Below are 20,000 nucleotides of genomic sequence, written 5' to 3' on the forward strand. Positions count from 1 at the left end.
AGAGGATCTCTGTTAGGTGAACTATAGAGGATCTCTGTTAGGTGAACTATAGAGGATCTCTGTTAGGTGAACTATAGAGGATCTCTGTTAGGTGAACTATAGAGGATCTCTGTTAGGTGAACTATAGAGGATCTCTGTTAGGTGACCCGTAGAGGATCTCTGTCATGTGAACTATAGAGGCTCTCTGTTAGGTGAACTATAGAGGATCTCTGTTAGGTGAACTATAGAGGATCTCTGTTAGGTGAACTATAGAGGATCTCTGTTAGGTGACCGGTAGAGGATCTCTGTCATGTGAACTATAGAGGATCTCTGTCAGGTGAACTATAGAGGATCTCTGTTAGGTGACCGGTAGAGGATCTCTGTCATGTGAACTATAGAGGATCTCTGTCAGGTGAACTATAGAGGATCTCTGTTAGGTGACCGGTAGAGGATCTCTGTCATGTGAACTATAGAGGATCTCTGTTAGGTGACCGGTAGAGGATCTCTGTTAGGTGAACTATAGAGGATCTCTGTTAGGTGACCGGTAGAGGATCTCTGTCAGGTGACCGGTAGAGGATCTCTGTTAGGTGACCGGTAGAGGATCTCTGTCAGGTGACCGGTAGAGGATCTCTGTTAGGTGACCGGTAGAGGCTCTCTGTTAGGTGAACTATAGAGGATCTCTGTTAGGTGACCGGTAGAGGATCTCTGTCATGTGAACTATAGAGGATCTCTGTTAGGTGACCGGTAGAGGATCTCTGTCAGGTGACCGGTAGAGGATCTCTGTTAGGTGACCGGTAGAGGATCTCTGTTAGGTGACCAGTAGAGGATCTCTGTTAGGTGACCGGTAGAGGATCTCTGTTAGGTGACCGGTAGAGGATCTCTGTTAGGTGACCGGTAGAGGATCTCTGTTAGGTGACCGGTAGAGGATCTCTGTTAGGTGACCAGTAGAGGATCTCTGTTAGGTGACCAGTAGAGGATCTCTGTTAGGTGACCAGTAGAGGATCTCTGTTAGGTGACCGGTAGAGGATCTCTGTTAGGTGACCAGTAGAGGATCTCTGTTAGGTGACCAGTAGAGGATCTCTGTTAGGTGACCAGTAGAGGATCTCTGTTAGGTGACCAGTAGAGGATCTCTGTTAGGTGACCAGTAGAGGATCTCTGTTAGGTGAACTATAGAGGATCTCTGTTAGGTGAACTATAGAGGATCTCTGTTAGGTGACCGGTAGAGGATCTCTGTCATGTGAACTATAGAGGATCTCTGTCAGGTGACCGGTAGAGGATCTCTGTTAGGTGAACTATAGAGGATCTCTGTTAGGTGACCGGTAGAGGATCTCTGTTAGGTGACCGGTAGAGGATCTCTGTTAGGTGACCGGTAGAGGATCTCTGTTAGGTGACCGGTAGAGGATCTCTGTTAGGTGACCAGTAGAGGATCTCTGTTAGGTGACCAGTAGAGGATCTCTGTTAGGTGACCAGTAGAGGATCTCTGTTAGGTGACCAGTAGAGGATCTCTGTTAGGTGACCAGTAGAGGATCTCTGTTAGGTGACCAGTAGAGGATCTCTGTTAGGTGAACTATAGAGGATCTCTGTTAGGTGACCAGTAGAGGATCTCTGTCAGGTGACCGGTAGAGGATCTCTGTTAGGTGACCAGTAGAGGATCTCTGTTAGGTGACCAGTAGAGGATCTCTGTTAGGTGACCAGTAGAGGATCTCTGTTAGGTGAACTATAGAGGATCTCTGTTAGGTGACCAGTAGAGGATCTCTGTCAGGTGACCGGTAGAGGATCTCTGTTAGGTGACCAGTAGAGGATCTCTGTTAGGTGACCAGTAGAGGATCTCTGTTAGGTGACCAGTAGAGGATCTCTGTTAGGTGACCGGTAGAGGATCTCTATTACAGTATCAATACTATTATGGAAATATTGCTTACAATAAGATATTCTTCAAGATAGTTGTAGTTTTAAGCTTTGTGAAATCCATAAATAATTCAGTAAAACTAAATCACACATCATTACAAACGTTATCCCATGATGTAATATTATACCATGTGTTGACAATCTTCTCACGTCATCAGTATGACTGGTTCAGAGCAGTTTTACTAGTGACTTACAGCCTTTTTGGGTTAGTGTGCCACCAACTGAATGTTGCTCTGCCCAGAGTAACTCTGAAGTACCCCTTCATGTGCATTTTACCAGTAAACACATGATCTCATGAGTCTTATCAAGTACCTCATGTGGATAGGCCAAGTACCCCCAGGGGTCCTAATACTCCCTGTGGATAGGCCAAGTACCCCGAGGGGTCCTAATTCTCCTGGTTGGGAACCAAGGACTTAGATTGCACCTCCACTCCTTCCACACGTAGGGCTGATTTTAAAGTTTACACAGAAACCAGAGAGTCTAGTCACGGTTCATCAGGAAGAACACAACCTTTTAAAAACTGAACATGCTACTTTTCATTACACTACACTGACGTATTATTTTATTTTATATAGATACAATTTTTTTGCTGTTTATAATATTTTAGATCCGCACAGATTTCAAGTTAGCATTCCATCCATAATTATATTTTTTCACATGATCAAAATGAACGTACCATTACTGTTTAATGTACTAATTACTGTTTAATGTACTAATCTCTGGCTGTCTGAGGTGGTCTGTGTGTGAGAGGCTGTATAGTTAACAGCATGTCCAGATCTCCCGGCGACTGAAAACACTCTTGTTATTCAGCTAAAATATTTCCCCACCTGAGTCTCTCAGAGGAGATGTGGTCTGCGTTGACACACTGGTGCGTTTCATCCACACACACACACATTCTATACAGATCTGATCAGTGGCCGTATTCACAGTGCGTCTCAGAGAAGGACTTCTGATCCAGGATCAGATTTCACCTCTTAATAATCCTGATCTAAAAGGCAAAACTGATCCTAAATCAGCACTCCTATTCTGAGACTCTTCATGAATAAGGGAGATCATTAGATTGTTATATCGTGTTGATGTGGTTCCTGGGATCTCTGAGGAGGGCTGATCTAGGATCTGTTTTGGATTAAATAAGAGTATATGGACAGGGGGGAAGCTGATCCTAGATTAGGTCTCTTACTCTTGAGATTCCCTGATGAATCTGCACAGACCTGTATAGATGATAGAATGTGTATATGAAAGGCATCCTTGTGTTGTAACATGGCACCCAGACAAATGCATGGCCTGTATAGTGCAGAGGCCTGATATACGCTTGCCATTGATGTCAAACTGCTTCCACTACCTACACTCACCACCTACCTCTCTCCTTTCTACTTTCCATGCATACAATCCAACCTCGCCTTCCTCATATTTTTTCTCCTTGCTTTTTTGTGTGTTGATCAGTTTCTTCAATCTAGATGAAGCAATTGATCCGTTATGGTGATGTAGGAAGGGATCTTGTTTTTATAAATGAATGTCTAAAAAGGCTTGATACAAGGAGCGTGATACTTCCTTCCTTGATACAAGGAGTGTGATACTTCCTTTCTTGATACAAGGAGCGTGATGCTTCCTTGATACAAGGAGTGTGATACTTCCTTTCTTGATACAAAGGGCGTGATGCTTCCTTCCTTTATATACAAGGAGCGTGATACTTCCTTCCTTTATACAAGGAGCGTGATGCTTCCTTCCTTTATACAAGGAGCGTGATGCTTCCTTTCTTTATACAAGGAGCGTGATGCTTCCTTCCTTTATACAAGGAGCGTGATACTTCCTTTCTTTATACAAGGAGCGTGATGCTTCCTTCCTTTATACAAGGAGCGTGATACTTCCTTCCTTTATACAAGGAGCGTGATGCTTCCTTCCTTTATATACAAGGAGCGTGATACTTCCTTCCTTTATACAAGGAGCGTGATACTTCCTTCCTTGATACAAAGAGCGTGATACTTCCTTCTTTCCTTTATACAAAGAGCGTGATGCTTGCTTCCTTCCTTTGTACAAAGTGTGATGCTTGCTTCCTTCCTTTGTACAAAGTGTGATGCTTGCTTCCTTCCTTTGTACAAAGTGTGATGCTTGCTTCCTTCCTTTGTACAAAGTGTGATGCTTGCTTCCTTCCTTTGTACAAAGTGTGATGCTTGCTTCCTTCCTTTGTACAAAGTGTGATGCTTCCTTCCTTCCTTTATACAAAGGGCGTGATGCTTCCTTCCTTTATACAAGGAGCGTGATACTTCCTTCCTTTATACAAGGAGCGTGATGCTTCCTTCCTTTATATACAAGGAGCGTGATACTTCCTTCCTTTATATACAAGGAGCGTGATGCTTCCTTCCTTTATACAAGGAGCGTGATGCTTCCTTCCTTTATACAAAGAGCGTGATACTTCCTTCCTTTATACAAGGAGCGTGATGCTTCCTTCCTTTATACAAGGAGCGTGATACTTCCTTCCTTTATACAAGGAGCGTGATACTTCCTTGATACAAGGAACGTGATGCTTCCTTCCTTTATATACAGGGAGCGTGATACTTCCTTCCTTTATACAAGGAGCGTGATGCTTCCTTCCTTTATACAAGGAGCGTGATACTTCCTTCCTTTATACAAGGAGCGTGATACTTCCTTCCTTTATACAAGGAGCGTGATACTTCCTTCCTTTATATACAAGGAGCGTGATACTTCCTTGATACAAGGAGCGTGATACTTCCTTCCTTTATACAAGGAGCGTGATACTTCCTTGATACAAGGAGCGTGATGCTTCCTTCCTTTATATACAAGGAGCGTGATACTTCCTTCCTTTATACAAGGAGCGTGATGCTTCCTTCCTTTATACAAGGAGCGTGATGCTTCCTTCCTTTATACAAGGAGCGTGATACTTCCTTCCTTTATACAAGGAGCGTGATGCTTCCTTCCTTGATACAAGGAGCGTGATACTTCCTTCCTTTATATACAAGGAGCGTGATACTTCCTTCCTTGATACAAGGAGCGTGATACTTCCTTCCTTGATACAAGGAGCGTGATACTTCCTTCCTTTATATACAAGGAGCGTGATGCTTCCTTGATACAAGGAGCGTGATGCTTCCTTCCTTTATACAAGGAGCGTGATGCTTCCTTCCTTTATACAAGGAGCGTGATGCTTCCTTCCTTTATATACAAGGAGCGTGATGCTTCCTTCCTTTATATACAAGGAGCGTGATGCTTCCTTGATACAAGGAGCGTGATGCTTCCTTCCTTTATACAAGGAGTGTGATGCTTCCTTCCTTTATACAAGGAGCGTGATGCTTCCTTCCTTTATACAAGGAGCGTGATGCTTCCTTCCTTTATACAAGGAGCGTGATGCTTCCTTCCTTTATATACAAGGAGCGTGATGCTTCCTTCCTTTATACAAAGAGCGTGATACTTCCTTCTTTCCTTTATACAAGGAGCGTGATACTTCCTTCCTTTATACAAGGAGCGTGATGCTTCCTTCCTTTATACAAAGAGCGTGATACTTCCTTCCTTTATATACAAGGAGCGTGATGCTTCCTTCCTTTATGCAAAGAGCGTGATGCTTCCTTCCTTTATATACAAGGAGTGTGATACTTCCTTTATATACAAGGAGCGTGATACTTCCTTCCTTTATACAAGGAGCGTGATACTTCCTTCCTTTATACAAGGAGCGTGATGCTTCCTTCCTTTATATACAAGGAGCGTGATACTTCCTTCCTTTATACAAGGAGCGTGATGCTTCCTTCCTTTATATACAAGGAGCGTGATGCTTCCTTCCTTTATATACAAGGAGCGTGATACTTCCTTCCTTTATACAAGGAGCGTGATACTTCCTTCCTTTATACAAGGAGCGTGATGCTTCCTTCCTTTATACAAGGAGCGTGATACTTCCTTCCTTTATATACAAGGAGCGTGATACTTCCTTCCTTTATATACAAGGAGCGTGATACTTCCTTCCTTTATATACAAGGAGCGTGATACTTACTTCCTTTATATACAAGGAGCGTGATACTTCCTTCCTTTATATACAAGGAGCGTGATACTTACTTCCTTTATATACAAGGAGCGTGATACTTCCTTCCTTTATACAAGGAGCGTGATACTTCCTTTCTTTATACAAGGAGCGTGATACTTCCTTTATACAAGGAGCGTGATACTTCCTTCCTTTATACAAAGTGTGATGCTTCCTTCTTTCCTTTGCATGCTTAGACAGAGTATTGGGCTAGTGTTGAAGACTTTGAACCTTTCTCACTCCAATCCTTCTTCCTGCTTTAATTCAGTATGGCTATGGGGTGTCTTCATCCTTCTTCCTGCTTTAATTCAGTATGGCTATGGGGTGTCTTCATCCTTCTTCCTGCTTTAATTCAGTATGGCTATGGGATGTCTTTTCATCCTTCTTCCTGCTTTAATTCAGTATGGCTATGGGGTGTCTTCATCCTTCTTCCTGCTTTAATTCAGTATGGCTATGGGGTGTCTTCATCCTTCTTCCTGTTTTAATTCAGTATGGCTATGGGGTGTCTTCATCCTTCTTCCTGCTTTAATTCAGTATGGCTATGGGGTGTCTTTTCATCCTTCTTCCTGCTTTAATTCAGTATGGCTATGGGGTGTCTTTTCATCCTTCTTCCTGCTTTAATTCAGTATGGCTATGGGGTGTCTTCATCCTTCTTCCTGCTTTAATTCAGTATGGCTATGGGGTGTCTTTTCATCCTTCTTCCTGCTTTAATTCAGTATGGCTATGGGGTGTCTTTTCATCCTTCTTCCTGCTTTAATTCAGTATGGCTATGGGGTGTCTTTCATCCTTCTTCCTGCTTTAATTCAGTATGGCTATGGGGTGTCTTTTCATCCTTCTTCCTGCTTTAATTCAGTATGGCTATGGGGTGTCTTTTCATCCTTCTTCCTGCTTTAATTCAGTATGGCTATGGGGTGTCTTTCATCCTTCTTCCTGCTTTAATTCAGTATGGCTATGGGGTGTCTTCATCCTTCTTCCTGCTTTAATTCAGTATGGCTATGGGGTGTCTCATCCTTCTTCCTGCTTTAATTCAGTATGGCTATGGGGTGTCTTCATCCTTCTTCCTGCTTTAATTCAGTATGGCTATGGGGTGTCTTCATCCTTCTTCCTGCTTTAATTCAGTATGGCTATGGGGTGTCTTCATCCTTCTTCCTGCTTTAATTCAGTATGGCTATGGGGTGTCTTCATCCTTCTTCCTGCTTTAATTCAGTATGGCTATGGGGTGTCTTCATCCTTCTTCCTGCTTTAATTCAGTATGGCTATGGGGTGTCTTCATCCTTCTTCCTGCTTTAATTCAGTATGGCTATGGGGTGTCTTCATCCTTCTTCCTGCTTTAATTCAGTATGGCTATGGGGTGTCTTCATCCTTCTTCCTGCTTTAATTCAGTATGGCTATGGGGTGTCTTCATCCTTCTTCCTGCTTTAATTCAGTATGGCTATGGGGTGTCTTCATCCTTCTTCCTGCTTTAATTCAGTATGGCTATGGGGTGTCTTCATCCTTCTTCCTGCTTTAATTCAGTATGGCTATGGGGTGTCTTCATCCTTCTTCCTGCTTTAATTCAGTATGGCTATGGGGTGTCTTCATCCTTCTTCCTGCTTTAATTCAGTATGGCTATGGGTGTCTTCATCCTTCTTCCTGCTTTAATTCAGTATGGCTATGGGGTGTCTCATCCTTCTTCCTGCTTTAATTCAGTATGGCTATGGGGTGTCTTCATCCTTCTTCCTGCTTTAATTCAGTATGGCTATGGGGTGTCTTCATCCTTCTTCCTGCTTTAATTCAGTATGGCTATGGGGTGATTCTTCATCCCTTCTTCCTGCTTTAATTCAGTATGGCTATGGGGTGTCTTCATCCTTCTTCCTGCTTTAATTCAGTATGGCTATGGGGTGTCTTTCATCCTTCTTCCTGCTTTAATTCAGTATGGCTATGGGGTGTCTTCATCCTTCTTCCTGCTTTAATTCAGTATGGCTATGGGGTGTCTTTTCATCCTTCTTCCTGCTTTAATTCAGTATGGCTATGGGGTGTCTTCATCCTTCTTCCTGCTTTAATTCAGTATGGCTATGGGGTGTCTTCATCCTTCTTCCTGCTTTAATTCAGTATGGCTATGGGGTGTCTTCATCCTTCTTCCTGCTTTAATTCAGTATGGCTATGGGGTGTCTTCATCCTTCTTCCTGCTTTAATTCAGTATGGCTATGGGGTGTCTTTTCATCCTTCTTCCTGCTTTAATTCAGTATGGCTATGGGGTGTCTTCATCCTTCTTCCTGCTTTAATTCAGTATGGCTATGGGGTGTCTTTTCATCCTTCTTCCTGCTTTAATTCAGTATGGCTATGGGGTGTCTTCATCCTTCTTCCTGCTTTAATTCAGTATGGCTATGGGGTGTCTTCATCCTTCTTCCTGCTTTAATTCAGTATGGCTATGGGGTGTCTTCATCCTTCTTCCTGCTTTAATTCAGTATGGCTATGGGGTGTCTTCATCCTTCTTCCTGCTTTAATTCAGTATGGCTATGGGGTGTCTTTTTATTAATTTGTCATTTATTTGGTCAGATGTCTGATAATTTCTTTTCATTTACTGAGCTGACTCGGTAGCCATCGCGGTCTAAAATACTTATTCTGTTGTCGTTCAATTCATCCAGATCATAATTCATAAGTTACCCTAATCTGAAGCTTTAGAGTTAAATTGACTCTAAAGTCAAAGTGATCTGGACTCAAAGGTCAGAATTACTTCCTGCTTCATGGTAACAGATTGTCAGTTGTGTGCACTTAAACTAAGATGTCTGCCAAGTCCAGCTCAGAGGGTTGTGGGTAACTGTCCTGGGTTTGTTTTGTTTACACCAATACTAGACACCTTCCTCCATCCTTCCCTTTCTTGTTTTACCCCGTCCCACCCGCCATCCCTCCATCCCTCCCTCGCTCTCTTCCCCAGCAGTCATTCAATGACAAGCGTAAAAAGAACCTATTTTCCCGAAAGTTCCCTTTCTACAACAAGAGCAAGGAGCACAGCGAGCAGGAAACGAGCGATGTTGACCGTAAGTAAAGCATTATGGAGACGGACGGTCACTAGAACAGTAGGTCAGGGCAGCCTCACGCACAGGAACTGTACAGGAACCGTACAGGAACTGCCAGACACAACAACTAGCCCTGCAGCAGCTAACCCTAGTATCAAGGTAGAGCATTGGCCTTTAATAACTAGGGCCATGACCACCAGGAAAGACTCCGGGCCCCAAGTTGTAACCATACTTAGCTCAACCACCTCTCTAAACCATAGCTCTACCTCAGGACTCCTCTGTGGACTTGGCCTGCATCTCCGCTCCAGTAGCTTTGAGCATTGCTCATTGATTTATCAGTTGGTTGGTTTCGACCATTTGGGTTCAGTGCAGTGCTGCGGTCGTTGTGTCTGATGGTTGAACAGCGTGTTATGTTCCAGTAATGAATGTCTCTCTTGTGGTTGTGTCTCCTGTTTTGCTTCACAGGACCCTGATGACAAAGGACTGAGTAAGTCACACAAGGTTTTCCACTGTCACACAACCAACCATCTACAGCTCATCCCAGGCCCCGCAGTCATATAATACTGTCATCCAAGTCCTTAATAGAACTTTCACAGTCATCAACACCTGTCATAGACATCCAGCTTCTAACGCTTTATAGTCGGCTTAGTTTAATAACTAACATATACAGCGGTGTGCTTGTACTTCTATTCTGTTCAGAGCACAAACAGTACCCCTCTGAACACATTGCATCCACATAGCGCTACGTAGCCCAACACATCCACATAGCGCTACGTAGCCCAACACATCCACATAGCGCTACGTAGCCCAACACATCCACATAGCGCTACGTAGCCCAACACATCCACATAGCGCTACGTAGCCCAACACATCCACATAGCGCTACGTAGCCCAACACATCCACATAGCGCTACGTAGCCCAACACATCCACATAGCGCTACGTAGCCCAACACATCCACATAGCGCTACGTAGCCCAACACATCCACATAGCGCTACGTAGCCCAACACATCCACATAGCGCTACGTAGCCCAACACATCCACATAGCGCTACGTAGCCCAACACATCCACATAGCGCTACGTAGGCCAACACATACACATAGCGCTACGTAGCCCAACACATCCACATAGCGCTACGTAGCCCAACACATCCACATAGCGCTACGTAGCCCAACACATCCACATAGCGCTACGTAGCCCAACACATCCACATAGCGCTACGTAGCCCAACACATCCACATAGCGCTACGTAGGCCAACACATACACATAGCGCTACGTAGCCCAACACATCCACATAGCGCTACGTAGCCCAACACATCCACATAGCGCTACGTAGCCCAACACATCCACATAGCGCTACGTAGCCCAACACATCCACATAGCGCTACGTAGCCCAACACATCCACATAGCGCTACGTAGCCCAACACATCCACATAGCGCTACGTAGCCCAACACATCCACATAGCGCTACGTAGCCCAACACATCCACATAGCGCTACGTAGCCCAACACATCCACATAGCGCTACGTAGCCCAACACATCCACATAGCGCTACGTAGCCCAACACATCCACATAGCGCTACGTAGCCCAACACATCCACATAGCGCTACGTAGCCCAACACATCCACATAGCGCTACGTAGCCCAACACATCCACATAGCGCTACGTAGCCCAACACACTCATATCTAACAGATAGTCTTCCCTTCAGCCTCTGTACACTGTGTTCAAACAGCAGGACATCAGGGTCGTTAGGTAGACAGCACAACAATACTAATATCATCAGCACACTGAATCATGCAGTGTGGTGATGTCACTTAATCACTGGTGATTCATTGGAGGGTATTGTACGGCAGATCATGCAGGCTGATTTTTCCACGGTTACAGGCTCCTCCTTAGAGAGTAGGACCACTATTGCTATTTACTTCCCCTTACTCAGCAAAGATGGAGATGGGCTAATTTAGAAACAGTAGAACAGTGGTTCTCAACGTACAGTAGAACAGATGGTTCTCAACGTACAGTAGAACAGATGGTTCTCAACGTACAGTAGAACAGATGGTTCTCAACGTACAGTAGAACGGATGGTTCTCAACGTACAGTAGAACGGATGGTTCTCAACGTACAGTAGAACGGATGGTTCTCAACGTACAGTAGAACAGATGGTTCTCAACGTACAGTAGAACAGATGGTTCTCAACGTACAGTAGAACAGGTGGTTCTCATCGTACAGTAGAACAGATGGTTCTCAACGTACAGTAGAACAGATGGTTCTCAACGTACAGTAGAACAGGTGGTTCTCAACGTACAGTAGAACAGGTGGTTCTCAACGTTCAGTAGAACAGGTGGTTCTCAACGTACAGTAGAACAGATGGTTCTCAACGTTCAGTAGAACAGATGGTTCTCAACGGACAGTAGAACAGGTCAGTAGAGCAGTGGTCCCCAACCTTTTTGGGTTACTGTGCCACCAACTGAATGTTGCTCTGCCCAGAGTAACCCTGAAGTACCCCTTCATGTGCATTTTACCAGTAAACACATGATCTCATGAGTCCTAATACACCCTGTGGATAGGCCAAGTACCCCCAGGGGTCCTAATACACACTGTGGATAGGCCAAGTACCCCCAGGGGTCCTAATATTCCCTGTGGATAGGCCAAGTACCCCCAGGGGTCCTAATACACCCTGTGGATAGGCCAAGTACCCCCAGGGGTCCTAATACACACTGTGGATAGGCCAAGTACCCCCAGGGGTCCTAATATTCCCTGTGGATAGGCCAAGTACCCCCAGGGGTCCTAATACACCCTGTAGATAGGCCAAGTACCCCCAGGGGTCCTAATACACACTGTGGATAGGCCACGTACCCCCAGGGGTCCTAGTACACCCTATGGATAGGCCACATACCCCCAGGGGTCCTAGTACACCCTGTGGATAGGCCAAGTACCCCGAGGGGTTCCAACACTCCCAGTTGATATGCCAAGTACCCCCAGGGGTACTAATACACCCTGTGGATAGGCCAAGTACCCCCAGGGGTCCTAATACACCCTGTGGATAGGCCAAGTACCCCCAGGGGTTCTAATACACCCTGTGGATAGGCCAAGTACCCCCAGTGGTCCTAATACACCCTGTGGATAGGCCAAGTAACCCCAGGGGTCCTAGTGCACCCTGTGGATAGGCCAAGTACCCCCAGGGGTCCTAGTACACCCTGTGGATAGGCCAAGTACCCCCAGGGGTCCTAATACACCCTGTGGATAGGCCAAGTACCCCCAGGCGTCCTAGTACACCCTGTGGATAGGCCAAGTACCCCCAGGGGTCCTAATACACCCTGTGGATAGGCCAAGTACCCCCAGGCGTCCTAATACACCCTGTGGATAGGCCAATCACCCCCAGGGGTTCTAATACACCCTGTGGATAGGCCAAGTACCCCCAGTGGTCCTAATACACCCTGTGGATAGGCCAAGTACCCCCAGGGGTCCTAGTGCACCCTGTGGATAGGCCAAGTACCCCCAGGGGTCCTAGTACACCCTGTGGATAGGCCAAGTACCCCCAGGGGTCCTAATACACCCTGTGGATAGGCCAAGTACCCCCAGGCGTCCTAGTACACACTGTGGATAGGCCAAGTACCCCCAGGGGTCCTAATACACCCTGTGGATAGGCCAAGTACCCCCAGGGGTCCTAGTACACACTGTGGATAGGCCAAGTACCCCCAGGGGTCCTAATACACCCTGTGGATAGGCCAAGTACCCCCAGGGGTCCTAATACACCCTGTGGATAGACCAAGTACCCCCAGGGGTCCTAATACTCCCTGTGGATAGGCCAAGTACCCCCAGGGGTCCTAATACACCCTGTGGATAGACCAAGTACCCCCAGGGGTCCTAATACTCCCTGTGGATAGCCAAATACCCCCAGGGGTCCTAACACACCCTGTGGATAGGCCAAGTACCCCCAGGGGTGCTAATACACCCTGTGGATAGGCCAAGTACCCCCTGGGGTCCTAGTACTCCCTGTGGATAGGCCAAGTACCCCCAGGGGTGCTAATACTCCCTGTGGATAGGCCAAGTACCCCCAGGGGTCCTAGTGCACCCTGTGGATAGGCCAAGTACCCCCAGGCGTCCTAGTGCACCCAGTGGATAGGCCAAGTACCCCAGGGGTCCTAATACACCCTGTGGATAGGCCAAGTACCCCCAGGGGTCCTAGTACACCCTGTGGATAGGCCAAGTACCCCCAGGGGTCCTAATACACCCTGTGGATAGACCAAGTACCCCCAAGGGTCCTAATACTCCCTGTGGATAGCCAAATACCCCCAGGGGTCCTAATACACCCTGTGGATAGGCCAAGTACCCCCAGGGGTCCTAATACACCCTGTGGATAGCCAAGTACCCCCAGGGGTCCTAATACACCCTGTGGATAGGCCAAGTACCCCCAGGGGTCCTAATACACCCTGTGGATAGGCCAAGTACCCCCAGGGGTCCTAGTACACCCTGTGGATAGGCCAAGTACCCCCAGGGGTCCTAGTACTCCTGATTGGGAACCACTGCAGTGGAGAAAACAGTCATTTGAATAATCAAAGGGACTTAATAGACATATTAGAAAGTCTGCTGTGTAGTCCAGGAGACTCTGTAACATACCACTGTCAGAATCACCTTGGTGTTGGGGTCCTTTTCCGTTGAATGTATTTCTGTTCCAACCCCTTGGCTGTCTTAAGAACCTTCAGGAGTTTTGGATGTTGTGCTTTTTCAACCATCATTTAAATAAAAACGTATTTTTACTTCACCTTTTAGTTATTCAGGTGAGATATAATCTATTTTACAAGAGAGACTTGATCCAAATGGCCGCAGGGTCACCGTGTTGGAAAGAAAAGCATGAAAACACACATTAACATTGGTCATTAACATTGGTCATTAACCTTGATGTGATAGGACCTACCGTGATCTAATGGAAGGATGCAAGGGGAAGGTCTCCCAGATATACCGTCATAATGCCCTTCACATAATACTGCCCTTCACAAAACCTAACTATAGAATGCACAATACAACGTTCCCACCTCCTTACGGTTCCTAGCACTGCCCTCTCCTGGTGTTCCTGGGTATCTCTGTGTCTTCATGTTGTCACCTTGTATTAAGTTACCTCCATAGACGTCATCGGTGGGATGGGTGTAACTGTAAATGTGTTTCTGTGGTGCTGACATTCCCTTTGTTATACTTTCAGAGCATGTTACCTCTAACGCCAGTGATAGTGAAAGTAGTTACCGTAAGTCCTGGTGTGCCTCTCCTTCTCTCTCTCCTTCCCTCTCTCCATCCCTCTCTCATCCCTCTCTCCATCCCTCTCTCCATCCCTCTCTCCATCCCTCTCTCCATCCCTCTCTCCTTCCCTCTCTCCATCCCTCTCTCCTTCCCTCTCTCCATCCTCTCTCCATCCCTCTCTCCATCCCTCTCTCCTTCCCTCTCTCCTTCCCTCTCTCCTTCCCTCTCTCATCCCTCTCTCCATCCCTCTCTCCATCCCTCTCTCCTTCCCTCTCTCATCCCTCTCTCCATCCCTCTCTCCATCCCTCTCTCCTTCCCTCTCTCCATCCCTCTCTCCTTCCCTCTCTCCTTCCCTCTCTCCTTCCCTCTCTCATCCCTCTCTCCATCCCTCTCTCCATCCCTCTCTCCTTCCCTCTCTCATCCCTCTCTCCATCCCTCTCTCCATCCCTCTCTCCTTCCCTCTCTCCTTCCCTCTCTCCTTCCCTCTCTCCCTCTGTCGACCGTTGGCTCTATTCTGTAATAGTTGTTTTTCTGCTTCTCTGTTGTCATGTTGCTGGTGCTCTATCTACTGTGTGTGTTTGGTCTGAGCAGCATTCTGAGAGTCACACATTAGAGTCCCCAAGCTGCTTCCTTCTTGGATGCATGGTGAAATAGCAGTCATTTTAGGAGGTTTACTGGACTGATATGAAACTGATATGGATCATTAGCAGTGTGTTTGTGTGAGAGAACATAGAAAGAGTCTATAGTGTGCTCTGCTCTTTACAGCTGTTAAATCTGCTGCTGTTAAATCTGCTGCTGTTAAATCTGCTGCTGTTAAATCTGCTGCTGTTAAATCTGTTAAATCTGCTGCTGTTAAATCTGCTGCTGTTAAATCTGCTGCTGTTAAATCTGCTGCTGTTAAATCTGTTAAATCTGCTGCTGTTAAATCTGCTGCTGTTAAATCTGCTGCTGTTAAATCTGCTGCTGTTAAATCTACTGCTGTTAAATCTGCTGCTGTTAAATCTGCTGCTGTTAAATCTGCTGCTGTTAAATCTGCTGCTGTTAAATCTACAGCTGTTAAATCTGCTGCTGTTAAATCTGCTGCTGTTAAATCTACTGCTGTTAAATCTACTGCTGTTAAATCTACTGCTGTTAAATCTGCAGCTGTTAAATCTACTGCTGTTAAATCTGCAGCTGTTAAATCTACTGCTGTTACATCTGCAGCTGTTACATCTGCAGCTGTTACATCTGCTGCTGTTAAATCTGCTGCTGTTAAATCTGCTGCTGTTAAATCTGCTGCTGTTAAATCTACAGCTGTTAAATCTGCTGCTGTTAAATCTGCTGCTGTTAAATCTGCTGCTGTTAAATCTACTGCTGTTAAATCTACTGCTGTTAAATCTGCAGCTGTTAAATCTACTGCTGTTAAATCTGCAGCTGTTAAATCTACTGCTGTTACATCTGCAGCTGTTACATCTGCAGCTGTTACATCTGCAGCTGTTACATCTGCAGCTGTTACATCTGCAGCTGTTAAATCTACTGCTGTTAAATCTACTGCTGTTAAATCTACTGCTGTTAAATCTGCTGCTGTTAAATCTGCTGCTGTTAAATCTACTGCTGTTAAATCTGCTGCTGTTAAATCTGCTGCTGTTAAATCTGCTGCTGTTAAATCTGCTGCTGTTAAATCTGCTGCTGTTAAATCTACAGCTGTTAAATCTACAGCTGTTAAATCTGCTGCTGTTAAATCTACTGCTGTTAAATCTACTGCTGTTAAATATGCAGCTGTTAAATCTACTGCTGTTAAATCTACTGCTGTTACATCTACAGCTGTTACATCTACAGCTGTTAAATCTACTGCTGTTAAATCTACAGCTGTTAAATCTGCTGCTGTTAAATCTGCTGCTGTTAAATCTGCTGCTGTTAAATCTGCTGCTGTTAAATCTGCTGCTGTTAAATCTGCTGCTGTTAAATCTACAGCTGTTAAATCTGCTGCTGTTAAATCTGCTGCTGTTAAATCTGCTGCTGTTAAATCTGCTGCTGTTAAATCTACAGCTGTTAAATCTACAGCTGTTAAATCTACTGCTGTTAAATATGCAGCTGTTAAATATGCAGCTGTTAAATCTACTGCTGTTACATCTACAGCTGTTACATCTGCAGCTGTTAAATCTACTGCTGTTAAATCTACAGCTGTTAAATCTGCTGCTGTTAAATCTGCTGCTGTTAAATCTGCTGCTGTTAAATCTACTGCTGTTAAATCTGCTGCTGTTAAATCTGCTGCTGTTAAATCTGCTGCTGTTAAATCTGCTGCTGTTAAATCTGCTGCTGTTAAATCTACAGCTGTTAAATCTACAGCTGTTAAATCTACAGCTGTTAAATCTACAGCTGTTAAATCTGCTGCTGTTAAATCTGCTGCTGTTAAATCTACAGCTGTTAAATCTGCTGCTGTTAAATCTGCTGCTGTTAAATCTGCTGCTGTTAAATCTGCTGCTGTTAATTCTGCTGCTGTTTAATCTACTGCTGTTACATCTACTGCTGTTACATCTACTGCTGTTACATCTACAGCTGTTAAATCTGCAGCTGTTAAATCTACAGCTGTTAAATCTGCTGCTGTTAAATCTGCTGCTGTTAAATCTGCTGCTGTTAAATCTGCTGCTGTTAATTCTGCTGCTGTTAAATCTGCTGCTGTTAAATCTGCTGCTGTTAAATCTGCTGCTGTTAAATCTGCAGCTGTTAAATCTGCTGCTGTTAAATCTGCTGCTGTTAAATCTGCTGCTGTTAAATCTACAGCTGTTAAATCTGCTGCTGTTAAATCTGCTGCTGTTAAATCTGCTGCTGTTAAATCTGCAGCTGTTAAATCTGCAGCTGTTAAATCTACACTGATCTGATAGATGACAACAGGCAAATACTGGTAGACAAACACACACACTCATAGCATGCCGACAGCTAGTCTAGCTCCTAACCCTAATCACAGTGACCACTGCACCGATACTGTTCGTCTAAACATGGTCGCCTGTTCTGTCCGTCCAATCAGGTGGCCAAGAGGAATACGTCCTGTCCTACGAGCCAGTCACACAGCAGGAAGGTAAGACACAGCTTACATCCTCATCTCTGTCACACATCACCTGTCACACAACACATCACCTGACACACAACACATCACCTGACACACAACACATCACCTGACACACAACACATCACCTGACACACAACACATCACCTGACACACAACACATCACCTGTCACACAACACATCACCTATCACACACACACACACACACACACACACACACACATCACCTGTCACACACACACACATCACCTGTCACACACACACACACACACACATCACCTGTCACACACATCACCTGTCACACACACACACATCACCTGTCACACACACATCACCTGTCACACAACACATCACCTGTCACACACACATCACCTGTCACACACACATCACCTGTCACACACACATCACCTGTCACACACACATCACCTGTCACACACACATCACCTGTCACACACACATCACCTGTCACACACACATCACCTGTCACACACATCACCTGACACACACATCACCTGACACACACATCACCTGACACACACATCACCTGTCACACACACATCACCTGTCACACACACATCACCTGTCACACACACATCACCTGTCACACACACATCACCTGACGCACACACATCACCTGTCACACACACATCACCTGTCACACACACATCACCTGACACACATCACCTGTCACACACACATCACCTGTCACACACACATCATCTGACGCACACATCACCTGTCACGCACACATCACCTGTCACACACACACACATCACCTGTCACACACACACATCACCTGTCACACACACACACATCACCTGTCACACACACACACATCACCTGTCCACACACACACACATCACCTGTCACACACACACACATCACCTGTCACACACACACACATCACCTGTCACACACACACACATCACCTGTCACACACACACACATCACCTGTCACACACACACACATCACCTGTCACACACACACACATCACCTGTCACACACACACACATCACCTGTCACACACACACATCACCTGACACACACACACACATCACCTGTCACACAACACATCACCTGTCACACACACATCACCTGTCACACAACAGCAGTATCTTGGGGTATCTCAGATGTCACTTCCTCATTAGAGTTAGTTGGTTATCTCAATTAGAGTTAGTTGGTTATCTCAATTAGAGTTAGTTGATTATCTCAATTAGAGTTAGTTGGTTATCTCAATGAGTTAGTTATCTCACTGTCAATTGATTGTAATGTGCTTCTGTAAGTGCAGTGTTGTTACAGTCGATCCCTCTTGTGTCTGTCCAGTGAACTACACACGACCTGTCATCATCCTGGGGCCAATGAAAGACCGCATCAATGATGACCTCATCTCAGAGTTCCCCGACAAATTTGGGTCCTGTGTCCCACGTGAGTACCAATGTTTTGGTTACATACGCAATTTGATGTTTATGTTGACCGTTCTCGTCTTGTACCTAGATGTGTGATAACCAGTTCATCAGGGCTGTCGCTAATGAAATATATCAAAACAAATGTAAATACATCTTCATTGTCTTTGTCCGGTTATTCAGACACGACCAGACCGAAGCGGGATTACGAAGTGGATGCCAGAGACTACCATTTTGTGGTGTCCAGGGAGCAGATGGAGAAAGACATCCAGGACCACAAGTTCATCGAGGCGGGCCAGTACAACAACCACCTGTATGGAACCAGCGTCCAGTCTGTACGGGAGGTCGCTGAGAAGGTGAACGGAGGAGAGGAGGAGGAGGAGAAGAGAGGGGGAAGAGGAGAGGGGGGAAATAGGAGGAAGAAAGGAGGAGGAAGAGAGGGGGAAGAGAGGAGGAGGAGAGGGGGAAGAGAGGAGGGGAGAGAGGATGAGGAGAGGGGGGAAGTAGGAGGAGGAGGAGAGGGGGAAGAGAGGAGAGGGGGGAGAGAGGAGGAGGAGGAGAGGGGGGAAATAGGGGGGAGAGAGGAGGAGGAGAGGGGGGAAATAGGGGGGAAATAGGAGGAAGAGAGGAGAAGGAAAGGGGGGAAATAGGAGGAAGAGAGGAGGAGGGAAATAGGAGGAAGAGAGGAGAGAAATAGGAGGAGGAGAGGGGGAAGAGAGGAGGAGGAGAGGAGGAAGTGTCAGCATACAGCTATGTTGTGATGACATGTCTTCACTCTCTCTTTGTTTATGTCCAGGGGAAGCATTGCATCCTGGACGTTTCAGGCAACGCCATCAAGCGATTGCAATCAACCATGCTCTACCCCATCGCTATTTTCATCAAGCCCAAGTCTGTGGAGAATATCCTGTAAGTTATTTTGATTCAACATTTCATTTTCATATTAAGAGGTCAAAGTCCTCTGCCCTAGGGGATGATGGGTATTGAGAGGCCAAAGTCTATTGCCCAAGGGGATGGTGGGTATTAAGAGGCCAAAGTCCTCTGCCCTAGGGGATGATGGGTATTGAGAGGCCAAAGTCTATTGCCCTAGGGGATGATGGGTATTAAGAGGCCAAAGTCTATTGCCCTAGGGGATGGTGGGAAGTAAGAGGTCAAGGTCTTCTGCCCTAGGGGATGGTGGGTATTAAGAGGTCAAGGTCTTCTGCCCTAGGGGATGGTGGGAATTAAGAGATATACAGTGCCTTCGGAAACTATTCAGACCCCTTGACTTTTTCCACATTTTATTACGTTACAGCCTTATTATAAAATGTATTTGTTTTTTTCCTCATCAACCTACACACAATACCCCATAATGACAAAGCAAAAACAGGTTTTTAGACATTTTTGCTAATTTATAAAAAATAAAACAC

The 20,000-nt window shown here is 45.6% G+C and overlaps 1 protein-coding gene across 5 annotated transcripts in view; it reads left to right on the forward strand.

Moving 5' to 3' along the window:
- LOC115158803 (disks large homolog 1) overlaps positions 1 to 20,000 on the forward strand; it is a 52,044-nt gene that overhangs the window by 27,653 nt on the left and 4,391 nt on the right. For 2 of the 5 annotated variants that reach the window (XM_029708145.1, XM_029708141.1), the window contains exons 5-10: positions 8,826 to 8,928; positions 14,110 to 14,151; positions 17,152 to 17,202; positions 18,515 to 18,616; positions 18,778 to 18,950; positions 19,391 to 19,500. In XM_029708145.1, coding sequence (XP_029564005.1) covers positions 8,826 to 8,928; positions 14,110 to 14,151; positions 17,152 to 17,202; positions 18,515 to 18,616; positions 18,778 to 18,950; positions 19,391 to 19,500 — 581 coding nt within the window. Of the gene's footprint in view, positions 1 to 8,825; positions 8,929 to 9,372; positions 9,395 to 14,109; positions 14,152 to 17,151; positions 17,203 to 18,514; positions 18,617 to 18,777; positions 18,951 to 19,390; positions 19,501 to 20,000 lie in introns of all 5 variants that reach the window. The other 3 variants (XM_029708142.1, XM_029708143.1, XM_029708144.1) reach the window with 3 other exon arrangements.

Source organism: Salmo trutta, chromosome 22 (genome assembly GCF_901001165.1).
Source record: "Salmo trutta chromosome 22, fSalTru1.1, whole genome shotgun sequence".
In the NCBI taxonomy this organism is placed as follows: Eukaryota; Metazoa; Chordata; class Actinopteri; order Salmoniformes; family Salmonidae; genus Salmo; species Salmo trutta.